Below are 17525 nucleotides of genomic sequence, written 5' to 3' on the forward strand. Positions count from 1 at the left end.
AGAACTCACATGCCTGCAGTACCTCTGTACAGTACACATAATGATAACTAGAATGAGTCAGATGCTGTGAAGTTCCTACCTACAGTTGTCAGGATTTGAACTGGGTCAGGGCCCGATCACATAACAAAACATGCACTGGCAAAACCAATAGGTCACACTTTTTTTGACTGATTAGCTTAGCCAAAGCTTTTTGGCAATACTGCGCAGCATGCTTACTGAATGATTTTCTTTTCATTTTTTAATTACTGATCCAAGATGGCAGGTGGAGCAGTAATGAAGTAACTTATTTCAACCTGTGCAAAAGTGTTATTTTTTTTTTTTTAAGCAGAGAGGCCCAGTGGCAAATGGGAGCTGCCGGGCCATCCAAAAACGTAAAAAAAAATATTTATAGGGGCTGCAAAGGGGGGCAAATGCAGAGTGTGGGGGTGGCGGGGCAAAAAGGTGGGATGGGTGACGCAACGGAAAGTGGGCGGGAGAGCAAAGGATGACCCTGGAAGCAGTGTCAGGAGGAGAATAGTTTTTTTTTAAATGAAAAAAGCCAGGAAAAAGCAGTGGGCAGGGAGGGAAAGCAACAAGAAACATGTATGAGTGCGGGTATGGAATGCAAAGTAGCAAACCAGGGAGGGAGCAACATGGATCGTGCGCAGGAGCAGGTACTGGGCTGAGGGAAAGAGCTGCTGAGGAGAGATACCAAGAAAACACACAAGCTCCTATGGAGTGCTTAAAGAAATAAGCATTTGCAATGCAACAAGTCTTGCAATAAATAGTTGGAGTTGGACCTATTGGCGCTGTAAATTGATAACTGGACTTTTCTTGCCACATAAATTGGTCAACCCTGCCTCATAATTTGGTCTTTTCCTGCCACATAATTCCAGTGGCCCTGCATATACCTAATGCACTTCCATTTACCTTCTTCCTCGATCTACAGCAAAAAATGAAAATGTTGCCATTTAGCATCCAAATTTGAATCTGACTTGCTAATTCTAATAGAATACAAATTTCACCGCCCCATTATCAGAATTGCTGACTGGCTAACACAATTCCCAAAAAAAAGACAAGACAGCCATGTGAGAGAAATAAACTAGAATGGGTTACCGAAACATATCAAGATTGTTCAAACAGTTATAGGGTAATAAGGATGTTAAGCTGGTCTGAATCATGGTCATAACTGCAATAAGGAGAGATTCATAAAACATATACAATCATAATGTAAACCCATTAAAAACCTTTTATCAGATATAAACTTTTGGCATTAGACTGCAATGCTCAAAACAGCCCCTAGAGGGCACCACAACAAAAATATAATTTTAAAGAAACATGGTTATATAACCATCCAGTCAGACCCTAGAGGTCATACCTACATGAAAACAGAATGGTAGAAAGTAATGCAGTGCAACCATATAATTAGCCCATTGAGAGCATAGCACATTACACATCTTCAGGGCTAGCAGCTCTACTAGACAATTATTACAAACAAGGCCTTTAAAATACAAACTACTCCCAGCAGTAAAACAAAAGTTCCAGCCATAAGAGAGCGCAACAAGCACTAAATGATAGCAGAGGTTATTATTTTGGGGTCCCCACTAACTTAGTGTGGGGGCCCAAAGATGATCTAGACTGAAAGAGCATGTTATGCAAAGTAAAACTGCACCTGCTTTATGTCGCATTGTACTGTACCAGTATTTACTGGCCATGGAAGTAACACCAAAAAGTTAAAAAAATATACAAATGGTGCTCAGTCCTGTTTTTTTGCATGTGCATTTTCCTTTATGTACTACGTGGAGGAAACTGTGCTAGGAAAATAATGTGGTAAGGAAAATGCCGCGTAAAATAGCTGCAAAAGACTGTTGTTGGAGTTCTTCTCCCATGCATGGTGAAAATGTTGGATACAGGCACAAAAAGCAAACTGATACAAAAAACAAGCACATAATGTGTGTTTACAGTATTCCCTTGATGATTTCTGCACCCCATTCTAAGGTAGCCATTAGCACGTGGCGTGGTACTGCCTACAATTAGAAACCCCTAAGCCGTGACCGACATAGCAATACTGTGTTTTCAAGTGACATTTCCTGAAATAACGGGATTTGATACCTGGGAAGTGGACAGTGTCAATAACAAAGCATTTGCTGGCTCACCCCATGCTTTACAGGCAATAGCTTGAAGTATTCAGCTTAGAAAATTTAAACGTACAAGAATTTGACTCAATGCCTATGGATGAATTTCTTATCAAAACTGACCTTCTCTTTCCTGAACATTGTCTTTCTTCCCACTGGCATTGGCCTAAATGTTCTTTAGGGATTGTTAACATTTCTTTTTGTGAAATTAGAGAATATTCCCTGATCAAATTTCCTGAACAAATGTGTGTAAGAAAAGAAATGCAAAATATGAGCACTATTTGGAGTCCAAATTTGGGTGCATACGCCTGTTTGCATCTCAAACAGGGTTAGAAAGGTATTTGGAATGAGTAGAATTCCTTACTGTGCCAGGCCTTATAAGTAATATTAGGACAGCACAGAGCTCTATGTAGGCATGCTACTTGTCACAACACTGATAAACAACCAGTTTAACTTGCTGTGGTGTCCTCTGTCCGGACATTTCCTCTGTCAGAATGAACACGAGATAACATTGAAATCTGGGGTACCAAGGCTTGAGCATCAAGGGCGGAACAGTGGGAAAGGTGGAAAACTGCACATTTAATTAAAAAGAGCTATTAGCATAGTAAATTCCTGAATGGACTTTTCTTGCCACTTAAATTGAAAATGAAAAGTAAACAGTTGATGTAAACAAGCCGATTCAATGCACCACGGTCGCCATGAGCATGAAGGAGAGACACAAAAGGAAAAAGAAGTTTGCTTGCAGTCAAACGTATCGGCAAAAGTGCCATTATCCATGTAACAGGGTCGATGGTCAAGGCAGTAACACAACTGCCTCAAGGAGGGACAAACATGAAGCATTTACCAATGATAACAAAGGACTTTTGAAAGGCAAGCCCATGAACAAGTGATAGTGATGTGTGTGTGGTGGGCATGGTTAAAAGCCCACAGATACATTACAATACGTCAGAGCGCTTGCATACTCAACCTAAAAAGCAGTTCTGCAAGTTTGGGAAATAAAAGACACGAAAGAGACACGGAAGGCACAAAATCAGACATGCTTACGAAGACATCCCACAAATAACCCAGGCACCTGGGGCGTAACAGAGGCCCCTGCGGTAGGGGGGGGGCAACTCGTCTTGGGGCCCAAAACATTCACGGGGCCCCATTTAAGCTCACACACAGACCCCTGTGCAACGTCTTACAGATACTGTGATTTGCACACTGTCATACCCACATCTGATAGACCCTCTTGTGTTCCCATATGACGTGTGACTGCTCACATACCCATGCATATTGTGCCTGGGTGATATGTGTGTGGTGTGTTTGCTCACTTTAAATGTGTCATGTGTTTGGTCATATGCCGCTGCGCCGCGTACCTGCTCTCACATAACGCTGTATGGTGTGTTTACCCACACACCCCTCTGTGATGCGCCCAATCACAGACTCCTCTCTAGTGTGGTGTGGATGCGCAAACAGCCCTGTGATGTGCCTGTTCACGTACCCCTGCATGTTGTGCTTGGTCACATACCCCTGTGACGTGACTGCTGCCTGGCTGTGCAGCCGCAAGCCTCCCCTATAAGAGACTGGATGCCAGCACGTGTGCCCCGTAGACTGGAACAGACAGGAAGTGGAAGGGAGCCATTCAGCTCAATGTTTTTAGGGTTTCGCTTGCGTCGCATGCGCTTGCGCATGCGTTTCGCTTGCGAGACGCTTTAGAAGTCAGAAAAGGGCTGGGAGCCCCATTCACCTCACGTCAGTTGTCTTTCATTGGTTCATGGGCTTGCCTGTTAAAATCTGCTTGCTTAAATTAGTGGAAGGCACGCATACCTTTTCCGGTGGTTAGCCCTCCTCAAGCGCAGCGACCAAGTACTGAAAACATGCGAGGCTCGCCGTTTCCCATCCGGTTTGTGGACTACTTTTTATCATTTGTTTGCAGCGCGATCTCACTTGGCAGAAGTCGTGCGCTTTGCATAACATCGACGATGTTACATAGTTAATTGCACTTTTGCCGGTGGTGCAGATAGGTTTAATTACGAGTGAACTGTAGCAGCGCGATCGCGCAGTTTTTTTCTTTTAATGTTGAAAGAAAATCCGGTTGGGATTTTACAACTGCTAATAGCTGTAACTGGGTGAAATGCGAGACCCTAATGCATTGTAAATGCTTGTCCTTCAGTGATACTCATAGTACGGCCCGGGGGCTGCATGCAGCCGTCATGACCTTTACATTCGGCCCAGCAGCACTGGGCTGCTCTTAGCTAGACTCGTCACCAACATTAAAAAAAATGTAAATAAACAGGCAAGCATTCATTTAAGGTGATTTGAAGGTTAAGAAAGGAGATAAGAGAGGGGTTCTGTACAATGAAACATCAGAAACACCTTCATTTTTGACGCAAAAATGTAAAAGCACGATCAAGTCTGCTCAAAATTCAAAAAGTGTATTTCATTAACACGCAGAAACTTCACCTTAGTTCACCAGATTATATCAGTGCATTGAAGAAATATGTTTTTTCAAAGTGATAATTTTCTAACCAGAATTTAGAAACATTCACTCCCCCATCTCCCACCCAGACAACAATGCCTTTGGTGAGCTAAGAGGCAAGTCAGCTATGTGCACTCTTTTGGTGGCCTAGGTTTCAATTATACAAAAACATTATAGTTGATAAAATCAAACACAAAAAGGTTTTGTGCAGCACATATCCTAAAGTCATGTGAGGTCCTCATATGTGATAATGAACAAAAAGGAGAGAAAGTGAAATAAAACATTTGCTTAGGATCACACAGTTTGGTTAAGTGAAGAAGCCGTAATTATTCCCAAGTTTATGGTTTCACGTTGTGATATTCAGACACTAGAAGTATAGATTTGCGTCCCTTACACCCACTTTACTACCAACCCCCGTCTGCCACCCTGCTGCCATCAGTGCGGCCCTCGGTCACATCAAGGACCAAACTATGCGGCCCCCGTGTAAATGTTTGCGAGTACCCATGTTCTAGAGAATGCCAGCTGTGGAGCTGCCAGGAAGACATGGGGAGGGGGGGGCGCAGACCCCCCCCTCGGCATCTACCATGCTCCTTGGAGGCCCCTGGACTCAGATGGGGCAAATACTGATGCGTGTGTGCCACTCATACCAGACTGCATGCCGTGGCATGGACAGAAAAGCCACCAGTTTATTTCATTCATGCGAACAGTGATTTATTATATACCAACAAACCTGACCCTAGAAGCACAGTTTAAACCTCGCGAGAATGTTCCTTCATTGACAACTACGTCACAGGACTGTATTTTAAGAAGTGTCACAAGTAATACCCTCTTTTGCCTCCAGTTTAGTATTTTTCATATCCAGGTCTGTTAAAGATAATGCGCATTGCTGATCAGAGGCAATTGTCGTGCCGTTACATCATCACGGAAAGAAATGTCCTCTGCAATCCTCGTAAGAAGAAGCAAGATGTTAGCAAATAAAAATAATACTAATAAACATACATACCATCTTACATCTTGAGGAAATCGCCAGTCAGCTAGACACAGAGGGAGTTTTGAGAGGACACTACCAGGACATGAACATAAATCAAGTGGCTGGTTTCGAAAAGGAAAAAAAATTGCACTTTTAAAAGTTTGTGGCCAGCTCCCTGCCGTCCCCGCGCCCGAGGGTCCCTTTTCTTGAGCTCAGTATATCTTTCCTACACAGTGCTGAAACTGGAAAAACGAGTTAGAGCTATTATCGTTGTAAACTCGTAAATGGACTTTTCCTTTTTGTTTTCTGTTTGTGTGGCAAGAAAACTGTTAACGTAAAAAAGCTGATTCAAAGTGCCACAGCCACCATGAGCGTCAGTGCGAAGTAGAGAAACAAAAGGAAAAAGAAGCTCGCTTGCAGTCAAAGTTATCGGCAAAAGTGCAATTATCCATGTAACGGGGTCGGGCCCTAATGAATTTACCAATGATAAAGGATTTTTGAAAGACAAGCCCATGAACGAGTGATAGTGATGGGTGTGCAGTGGGCATGGTTACAAGCCGAGATACATACCAGCACGTCGGAAAAGCAGGGCTTGCGCGCTGCTATGCTGAAACTAAGAAGGAGTTCTCTTAATGTGATAAGTGAAAGGAGACAAGTCAGCTAATCAAGAGGATGGTAAAGAAGCTATGCTCCAGGGAAGGACAAACAAGAGGAGGAGGCAAGTAAAATAGAGTGACAATAAAGCCAATGAATAGTAAGCATTGTATGGGCTCCAAGTGCAAACAGGTTTTTGGTACGGTCCGCAAGAGGCCTTTCACAAACAAACTGCTAGCAGCTTATGTAGGCAAGACCTAAAAACCAATTCAGTAGTTGGTTCTCGGATAAAAATAATGCTTCGTAATTAAGACTTGTACAGGTAGGCCAAGGACCAGGCAGAGGGAGAAATTAGGGGTCGGGGGAAGTGGGCTCAATGCAGATCCTCGTTTGGGGCAATATGTTATTCTATATAATGGTAGCTCACTTGTACTCTATGTTGTTCTAGCCACAAGAAAAACATTTAACAGTGAACCACCTAATAACAATACCTTTCACTAGGACATATATTTTTCATTGTTTTTCTGCATATCCTAAATTAATTTTATTGTCCGAATGTGGATGTTTCTGATAAGCAGTATAACCCCGTTGTATTAAAATATGCTCTTCATGAACTTAACTATGCTTTGAGATCAGCAACAGGTGGCAGGATGACAAATTACCTTTTGGGTTTAAACTTCTACTAGTGCTTACAGCTTGTAGTTTCTTTTTAGGATGATCTATGTATCTTTTGAATTTAGAAAAGATCAAATATAGACGAACTTGCTGGGGTGCCACAATGCATCTTGCCATTTGAAAATGTCACTGCACTGGCACACACAACGTATGACTGGCTTAGCACAAAAGGAGTCTCTGCTGTGACACATTAAATAACTTTGTCTCTAAAATATACAATACTATACTTTGGCGCACTTTTTTTCTGCTGCATAAAGTGTGTGCTTACAATAAGAAATAATGATCTTGGTATGTTGTGGGGAATAGAGGATCGATTGGAAATGATTTTTAGATATAGATTTGATGAATGTATTCTGGAATATATAAAATATGCATTTAAAAGCTTGTTGACAAAACTATGTTTATGTAACAGCTCAGCACTTTAAATAAGTGGAGAAAAAAACAAATGCACGCTTAAGAGTCCATGGTTCACAAAATCTACTTCAAATGTAAACAGATGTTTTTTTATTTCTGGCTATAAAATTTACTCAACAAACCAGACTCCTACTCTAATTCTAACCTACTCTAATTCTAACCTTCCCTAATATACCAGTAACCATTTAAATAGCTCATTAACCTAGCTCCCAAGGCACATAAGCATGCATGTGTTTGTAACCACAAATACAATCATTCAAAAGGAGCAGCAAGACCATGCAGTGTTACAGAAAACAACACAATAAAATACATATCAAAATACTGATACAAACAAGTTGAGTATCAGGCCCATGAATATACCTCGATACCTAGTCATCAACACTACCAAAGGAAGTACACAGACACCTAATCCAGCCAGCATGTTACAAAGACAAGAAATCAAGAGCACTGAGAAAGGGCTACGTTTTAATGGCTAAGAGCTCAGACAATGGCGCCCCAGGACAAACAAGGAAAGTATGGCACAGGATCAAAGAAAAAGTTTCATGTGGCAAACACAGTGAAAATGTGCAATCCAAAATTAATATGATTGTAGACAACAAAGAGCAACACCAATATTATCTACATCACCACTGCCAGACATACATTAAGGGCCTGATTATGATGTTGGCGGTCCGACTGCCGATACAGCGGTCTGGAGAGCACCGCCAAGCTGGTGGTCTCCTCACTGCCATATTACAACACTACTGCCGGGCTAGTGGTAGTGTCTGCGGTGGTGTCACTGCAGCATCATGCCTGAAGCACATGCTGCTGCAGCGCAGTGCCACATGTACCACAGGCGCACTGTTGCCATGCACAATATTGTGCATGGCAGCAATGTGCACCGACAGTGCAGGCATGGGGGCACCACATGTACCCCCAAGCCACACTGCCCAGTGGTCAAAATCACCCTAGGGCCTTGTTTGGGGCCCCTTCCATGCCTTTCTGCCCAGCTTTTCATCGTGGGGTCCCTGCCATGAAAAGCTCAACGGAAAGGCAGGTCGTGACCACGGCTTTCCCCACTGCTGGATCTAAGATCCTGGCAGTTGCGGCAGTATTGTGGCGGTCCGACCGCCATCCTCATAATTTGGTGGTCGGACTTCCACTACGGGTACGGCAGTTCTAGGACAGCCATACTCCTAATCGGGGCCTCAGTGTCTGAGATAACTGATATTCTGGACATGAATACTGCGTTTTTAATATTTTTTTTACAAGACTTGCAAAATAGAATCATATTTCTGCATTTTTTGGGCACCTTATCTATGAGTGTTCTTATATGAAGAATAAACAGCTATACTAGTGATAGAAATAGAATAGAAATAGCACTGTTTGTGTCCTAGATGACTTAACCATGACAGCTCCCTTAGCCTACCTTCAGTAAATCCGACAAGCGTGTTAGCATGTCAGTAGTGATGGAAGGAATGTCATCCACACACTGGCAGTATTCGAGAATTATTCTTATCAGCAACAACACGGTTCTGAAAAATAAATAATGACTTGGTAAACATATCAATAAATCATCAAGAAAATCCTTTACAACAGGTAAGGATTAATTCTGCAAATCCTGATAATGTTGACGACTTTGCCTGTGCCAAAACGTTATCAATTACCTTCTATCACACATACTTACAGGGTTTGATTCACAAACACTATGCTCTTAGCAGGTGTGGCTTACTTTTGTAGCAATCCTCTTTATCGCCTGCAAGCCATTCGAAACCAAACCACTAGACTAGCTGTAAAAGCTCTTTGTTTTTACCTGACTACCGCCCATCTAGAAATCTCAAACTCGGCTTTCTATTCAACAGCAAGTTATCTTAAAAGCTCTCTGTACATGTCATCATAATATCCATAGAAAAACATCAACATTTATTTCCAAAATTTAGCAGAGACGTCACCCAAAAAGAATGCTTTGATTTTCTAAATGTATTCTTTTACAATTCACCAGGAATCAAAAGGCCCATTCAGGGGCCAGACCTTATTAAGAATGTGCCCCTATTCCGTCCTAAAGAAGTGCAACTTATTTCAAACCAACTTGCCTTAAGAAAACTTCTCAAATCCCTTGCTTTCCTATTAATGGATGTTTCTACTTTTTTACCGTGCATTTACTGCTAATATCAGGAGACCTCCAGGTGACTTTTGGCTTTGCCTAACTAAACTATAATAAACTTACAGCTGAACTCCAGGATTAAGCCAAGAGTACTATATAAATATTTAATTGTTCTCTGTGGAGCTATATTTGTACTATTAACTCATGTTGGCAGTACAGGACAAAGTTTAGATCTACCACTAACAAGACTATGAGACATATGAAATTAAGAACTGTACTCTCAAACATGGTCACAATGCAAATAATTAGCATCTCTACTGACCAGTTCATGAAGTTCTTCAAACCAAGTACTCCAACCTTTGTTTGAATAACTGTAATTGGATATATAATGTTTAAAAATAAAAAAAATAAAAAATAAAGGCACATATTTTTTAAAATACCTGGATCTGATAAACAAAGAAATGAGAAGCTTGTATTTCAACTAAGAACACATTTGACATAATGGACTAAAACTACTTTTCTCAATACGTTTGCCAGAACACTTCAATCTACGTATACGAACAGTTAGGCCAGTTCATGTTGCCCATCCTAGGCTCAGATGCACCGTGGCAGTTCAGTCATAAGAAGAACACGGATTTCCAGAACCCAGGACTAGTAGAAGCCACTTCTTAGCATTTCTTGCTCCTGCTAAACCAAAAACATCAGGAGGTTCAACACAGGACAATCTGCTCATAGTATGTAAAATTAAGGAAGGTCTCATTTCCCCTGCTTTAAATCTGAAGGAGATGAACCAAGGGTAGAATGTAATTCCCAGTTGTTTTAGTACACCCCCTGCCACACAAGAAAATCTCGCGATCAGGGGGTGCTGTACTAGCCATGTCCAGAGACGCAGAGCCTCTTGACAAAGGGTCCACAGCCCCACATCGCCCTGTTTGTTGCAGTACCACATTGCTGTGGTGTTGTCCGTGAACACCTGCACTATCTTCCCTGTCACAATAGGAAGAAATGCTTTTAATGCCAGTCGGAGCACCCGGAGCTCCAATAAGTTGATATGGAGTCCTGATTGTGCCGGAGACCCGAGGCCTCCGATCTCCGCCTCTCCCAGATGGCCTCCCCATCCCAGAAGTGATGTATCTGTCACTACTGTGATATCTGGTTGAGGAAGAGAGAGGAGTATGCCTCTGGCACAATCGCAGTTCACTAACCACCACTGCAGGTCTTTTGCAGTTCCTTTCGATGTCTGAACCATGTCGATAAGATTCCCCTGATGCTGCACCCACTGGAACTTCAGGTCCCACTGCAAAGCCCTCATATGCCATCTGCAATGTTTGACTAACAGGATGCAGGTGGCCATGAGTCCCGAAAGCCTCAGAGTCTGTCTCGCCGAAATCCAGGACAGAGGCCGAAACATCGGTATCATAACCTGAATATCCTGGACTCGTTGCTCGGGAGGATTATTCTAAAATAGCACTGTGCCCAGAACGGCTCAGACGAAAGGGAGCTTCTGAGAGGGAATCAGGTGTGACTTTGGCATGTTTATAGTGACCCCCAGCGAATGCAGGAGGTGCGCTGTCGTCTTGAAGGTGGTTGACGAGAGCCTGGGGCGTAGGAGCCTTCAACAGCCAGGTAGGGGAAGACTGGAACCCCTAACCTGCGCAGATGAGCTGCTACCACCGCCATCACTTTGGTGAACACCTGAGGGGCACTGGTGAGACGAAAAGGAAGCACAGTAAACTGAAAGTGCTCATGGCCCACCTTAAACCGCAAGTAGCGCCTGTGGGCAGGCAGGATGGGGATGTGAAAATACACATCCTGCAAATCCAACGATACAATCCAGTCTTCTCGGTCTAGGACAGACAAGACCTGAGCAAGAGTGAGCATCTTGGATTTCTCCTTTTTGAGGAGGAGATTGATGTCCCTTAAATCCAAGATAGGGCGAAGACCCTGGTTCTTTTTTGGAAACAAAAAGTAGCGGCAATAACAACTACTGCCTACTTCTGACATCAGGACCTTTCTATAGCTCCATTGGCCAAGAGAGCATAACTTCCTTGCACATCAAGATTAAATGATCCTCCATCAGTCGTTCTTTTAATGGAGGCATAGAGGTAGGGAAAGACTGGAAGGGGAGGGAATAGCCCTTCTGTATGATCTGCAAGACTCATTTGTCCAATGTTATGGACCGCCAGTGAGGGAGATGAAATTGAATCCTCCCTCCAACTGTACAAATATGGGCTTGCAGAATCATACTAGGAGGGCTTGGGCGCTGTGGAAGAGGGGGGCTGTGTGGTGGCTGACCTCTGTCCAGACCCTCTGGGTCTGAAGGTACCACGACCTCGACCTCACACTGAATGCTGAGATGATGGAGGACGGCATCCCTTCCGAAGCCTCAAAAGGAGCGAAAGGCAGACTGCTGGCAAGCAGGCACAGAGAGGCCCAAGGACCTGGCCGTAGCTCGAGAGTCCTTGAACCGCTCAAGTGGCGAGTCTGCCTTCTCTCCAAATAGGCACGAGCCATTGAAGGGCATGCCCATAAGGTTTGCCTGGACATCCCCTGAAAAGCCAGACGCACAAATCTAGGCATGATGTTGAAGGGCCACTGTAGATGAAATCGCTCTACCCAGCGAGTTGGTCATGTCCAAACCACACCGTATTGTAAACTTGGCTGCATCTCTTCCATCTTTTACAGCTTGTGTGAGAGTGTCCTGCATGCCCTACGGGACTTGGGGCAGCACCTGTGCCACCGTATCCCATAAAGTATGGGGAAAATGGGCCAATAAGCATGAGGTATGTATGGACCTCAATGCTAGGCTGGAGGAAGAAAACTTTTTCTTTCTAAGCTGATTCAGCCTTTTGGGTTTCCTATCCGAGAGAGCGGAAGGGAAGGCACCATGGGAAGTGGAGGCCTGGACCACCAAGCTCTCCAGGGTGGGGTGTTGGGTGAGGAAACTAGGATCATTTGGCGCAGGTCTCTGGCGGCGGCCGATAGTCCTATTAACAGGAGCCCCTAGGCTGGGTTTGGACCATGTCCCCAGCAAGATATCAGTGAGTGCTTCATTTGAGTGGTAACATCGGCTCCGATGTGGAAACCCCCGGCTGAAGCACCTCAGTCAAAAGGTTAGTCCCAACTAATCTAGGTCCAAAAATTCAGGTGCCCTACGAACCACCATAGCATATGAAGCTTCCTCCTCCGTAGCCACAGTAGGAGGTGACAGCATGACAGTATCTGGACAAGTATCCAGTCTTCTGGCTTCCCCTAGTTCCTCATACAAGTCCATATGCTCCAATCCATACTCTTTAGAGTCATAGGACCCCTCCCATTCACCCCCTATACCTTACTGTTCCAAAAAAGCCTTAGGTACTGATCTGACCCTGTTGGCATTGTCGAAGTCAGAATCCAGATCATCTGGGATAAGGATGGGGCTCGCTCCACTGGTGGGTGCCAGTATAGCAGGGAGCGTCGACATCCTGAGTGACACCTGAGGAGGCAGACTGTGTAAACTCGGCATTGCCCCTGATCTATTATCGGATCCTTGAGTCCCCAACGGCGCCGACGCCAAAGCCAATGGTGTTAAACCCGATGGGGCCCCTGCTGACCTCGCGGGGCCGAAGACGCACCAGTGAGGGCAGCCCACTCAAATACGAGGTGCATGGCGTCGTCAAACTCTTTGAGCTAAGCTGGAGGTCATCTCGGCTCTCGGAAAGGTGTTTCGGGGGGGGAGGGGGGGGACGCTCGAAGTGTTGGCCCTGGCACCGGTTCCGTAAACTGTGCCTGGAATGTCAACGTTCCCTAGATGCCTCGTCAGCCGAGAGGCTTGGCGAAGTCGAAGTCCGCTTGGACTTCTGCTTCTTCTTGTGCCTCTTCTCAGAGTGCCTGGTGGACCTCGAGTGAGAAGAAGGAGACTTTGGGCTCCTGGAGCGGTTCCACAACCTCCTCCTCCATCGGGAACGTGAGCTCCTAGGAGTCGTGCCAACCAAAGTCAACTGCAGGGCTGCCATGAGCTTCAGAGACTGCTCTCTCAAAGCTGTCGGGCCATGGCCCGTAGTCGGAACAGGACATTGAGGTACCAGAGACATACCTGATGGTGGTCCATCACCGACAAGGAGCGATGGCAGGCACCACACGGCTTGAACCCCATCTTCCTCAATGTCATTCTGCACAGACTTCAAAAGACTCAACAAAATGGTCGAAAAAAGGCAGACGGTAGCTCGAACCCAGACTTGCACTTAACCGGTGCGGAAGGTAAAGAATTGACGTACGCGCGTCAGAGTAGTGCCTTTATAGGCAACCGTGATGTCACAGACCGCTCCAACAACGCTGACGCCACACGGAGCCGAATGATGCACGCAGATCTGAATGACACCACCCGACGGCGCACACAGGGTACTGCTCAGCAAAAAATTCTAGCTTCCAAGCTTATCCTAGGAAGTTCAAAGATAAGGAATCTGCAGCTAGAAGTCTTTATTGATACTTACACCAGTGCTTAATAGTAAAACTACATTCAAACCCAAGATCGACGCACTACAAATTGATATAGGACACATGCTAGAAGACCATAAAAAACTTAAAGGCTGGCTAGACACCATGGAATCCACTGATGCATCCCTGAGGCCCAGGGTCACGGACACGGACTAAGGCATTAGGCATTAGGCCCCTCCAGTCCAAGGTGGACCAACTGCGAAAGTTGGCTGAAGAACAGGAAGGCAGGTCCCGCTGCAACAATGCACGGATCGTAGGACTGTCAGAACAAGTGGCGGGACCAAGCATGGAGTTACAACAACCATCTTACAAGGCAAACAATCTACTTTTTTCTCCATAGAGCAGGCTCAGAGGGTTCCAGGGCATCCTCTGCCTCCAGTGGCCCCACCTCGCCCTATGGACGCACGTTTATTTAACTACAGGGACAGAGATCATATATTACAGATTACCAGGGCACCCGGACCATGGGCAGTGGGAAGTACATTGGTCAATATTTATCCGGACTACATTACTGATGTCCAGCGAAAACGTTCTTCCTTCTTATCAGTCAAGAGATGCCTTCGGAAGCATAATTTCAAATATGCTTTGCTATTTCCAGTGACTTTAAGGATAATGCATGGGGAAGCTGTTACCCTATGTGCAACGCCTGAGGAGGCCTGGGGTTGGCTCAAGCAGATGGATATAATCATCCCTCCCAAAATTTCTGAAGACTTTTCATCCAATTGGATAGTGCAGCAGTGCCGAAAATCTCCCAGGACACGCCAAACGTATGGCCCCTCGAAGGAATATTTAGTGATCGAGAGGGCCCAGGAGGTTGCAGCAGTGGAACACGGCGCAACGAGCTGTCCCCTTCACACTCCGATATGTCCAACTCAACAGCAGGGCCTCTATAGTCCCCTCTGGCCAACGCAGACGACCTACTAGGAGGTGGCCCTAAAGTCACCTTTCGGACTTCAGATGAGGTGATATGAAGGAGAGGAGGGAAGTGAGGCATTAATTCTCCTGGTATAGAGGGTGCCTCAACAGAGGCATTATTGATTCAGGTGAGAGGTCTGGGGCATTCGCAGGGCCGGGGGCCCGCGGAAACCGGGCTGGGTTACCACAATTTATACACTACGAAGATTCACCCCCCCAAAGACAAATGTGAATACAAAGGTTAATTTAAGTTGACTGTAAAGTGGCAATATAGGGCTACTGGCCAACTAAGAGCACGTGTGCTGGCCAGGGATGGGAAGTTGGTAATTGTTTGTTAAGCAGTTAGGTTTGGGGTTTCTCTTATGTTGGTATAATGTTATGAAGGCGCTATCAATTGTACAGGAGTGGGATGGGGACACGGGCTTAGATAGGGGGAGGGGTGGGCAGCACCAGAGAATTATGGATCTTTGGAGCTTTGCTTACTTACATACGTTATCCTATAGGCACAAACCTTGTCATGGAAAACCAATATGCTATACTAAAATGGAATGTGACGGAATGGCAGCCCACACTAAACACTATCGCATTTACCAATATCTGCGCCAACGTAAAACACAAATAGCTCTCATACAGGAAACTCACTTAACTCAGCCCAACCTTGAACAGGTGCAGAGGTGCTGGCGGGGGACAGTAATAGGAACCACATACTCTAGATACGCCAGAGGTACACTTATCTGGTTAGCCCCTGGGACACAGATATAAATCGTGCACACCAAAATTGACAAGGAAGGTATATGGTTCTGAAAAGGATTTTAGACTGATGCCCGGTGGCGTTCATATTTATATATGAGTCGAACACCAAGCAGGCTGCTTTCTTGCATTCCCTCACACCTGTGCTCCTCAATAATAATTTAGCAGCCTGCTACTGGGGAGGGACGGGTGGTGTCTATAACTGTGTCCCAGACCCTAGCCAAGATCAGTCCCGCCCAGCAGTTTCAGGTGCACAGTCCATTAGATTAACTCTCCGTTTGGGCCTTGCAACGGCAACTGTCTGATGCCTGGAGCAGTTTGCACCCCTCTGACAGGAAATATTCCTATTATTCAGGACTGCAGGACTGCCACACCCGAATTGATCTTATTTATTGTAACCCAGCAGCGCTTACACTGGAGCGGGGAGGGAATATTTGGGTCATACCCTATCGGACCATTGTCCACTACAACTTTACCTACAATGGGGTCATACACGCTCAGACATACTGACAGAGCCCCTACCCACAGATGAACTAAGCGATGTAAGCTTTCACACAACATTGAAGAAACACACCACTTTAAGGAAAATGAGGGCACAGCGACAGAACCCGGGTATAGAGTGGAATGCTTTTAAAGTGGATCCGAGATGGCACGCAATTAAAACAGCGTATGGTGACAAGATGGTTTCTTCGTAAAGAATTACACAAATTGGAAGGGGATATACACAACTACGAACTTCAGATCACACGGGGCATACAGTCGCAACCCTACTTGCTGAAGCGCAACTGGCACATGCGAACACTACTTCTCAGCTATGTAAATTGGACTATAGGGAATTCCTGACCTGCAAACATGTAGAGGGGGATAAAGCAGGTAGATTGGTGACATGGCTCCTTAAATCCGATGAGCAATGAAAGCCTATTACTGCTATTTAGGAGTGGTAGGCCACATATTAAACACCCAAAAAGATGTACATGATTTTTTCCGTGCTTATTAAGCAACTTTATATGCAGCACCTCAAGGAGATATAGATTGCCATGTTCATCAATTGCTTGACCCTATACGATTACCACATCTTCACGCCTCTCAGAGGGAAGAACTTGAGGCACCAATGACTCTAGTGGAGATAACGGATACAATTAAACAGATAGCCAGGGGTTAGACCCCAGGGGCAGACAGTTGGCCTTGAGTTCTACTCAACGTATTGTTCTACACTCGCACCTCAATCACTGAAGACCTACAAATTGGTCTGCACTCGAGGCATACTATCACAATTTCTTCGGGAGGCTGTCCACACTGTGCTTCCGAAGCCGGGAAGGGAACCCCTGCTGAAAGAATTCTACCACCCTCTCTCACTGCTAAATTCGGATCACAAGATATTGGGTAAGGTGTTAGCCAACAGGTTCATTCTAGTAGCCCAAACCATTGTGCATCCAGACCAAAATGGGTTTATCCCAGGGAGAAACACATTTCTCAATTAACAAAGACTATTCATGGCTATGGACTGGGAGAAGATATCCGACACCCAAACATGGGTTGCTTCACTGGATATAGAAAAGGCATTTGAAACCCTCGGGTGCTGCTACACACTGTCCTCAAGAGTTTGGGCATAGTTCCTAATTTCCTAAAATAGGTGGCCCTTCTTTACGACCAACCAACCCCAGGTGAGAGTGAAAATGGGTCACATTATATGTGACCCATTTCTGGTGGCAAGAGGCATGCCTCAGGGTTGTCCACTTTCCCCCATAACAGTCGCACTAGCCATGGATCCCCTTGCATGTGCACTTCGGCACTACGCGCCGGAATGGTGTATACAGGTAGACGGTTGTTGGCATATAGTGTAATTGTATGCCAACGCCACCCTGGTTTACCTGAGTAACGAGGTGGTAATACTCCTGCCAACTAATGGACCTTTGGCCAGGCGTCGGGTTTTAAGGTAAACAGGGGTAAATCCCAATTATTACACCTGGCAGTTTTGAACAAGACCGTGCGGGAGACACTCCCATGGTCCTACACCACTATCAAGTATCTATGGGTGCAGGTATATCACTCAAATACTGATCTAACAAAAGG

The 17525-nt window shown here is 45.1% G+C and overlaps 1 protein-coding gene across 6 annotated transcripts in view; it reads right to left on the reverse strand.

Annotated features, from left to right (window-relative positions):
- VPS54 (VPS54 subunit of GARP complex) overlaps positions 1 to 17525 on the reverse strand; it is a 555456-nt gene that overhangs the window by 168419 nt on the left and 369512 nt on the right. For all 6 annotated transcript variants that reach the window (XR_011203675.1, XM_069234226.1, XM_069234229.1 and 3 more), the window contains one exon: positions 8637 to 8742. Coding sequence is in view for 5 of the 6 variants with exons in the window: in XM_069234226.1 (XP_069090327.1) it covers positions 8637 to 8742 (106 nt within the window). In the remaining variant the exon portion in view is untranslated. The remainder of the gene's footprint in view (positions 1 to 8636; positions 8743 to 17525) is intronic.

Source organism: Pleurodeles waltl, chromosome 5 (assembly GCF_031143425.1).
Source record: "Pleurodeles waltl isolate 20211129_DDA chromosome 5, aPleWal1.hap1.20221129, whole genome shotgun sequence".
Classification (NCBI taxonomy): Eukaryota; Metazoa; Chordata; class Amphibia; order Caudata; family Salamandridae; genus Pleurodeles; species Pleurodeles waltl.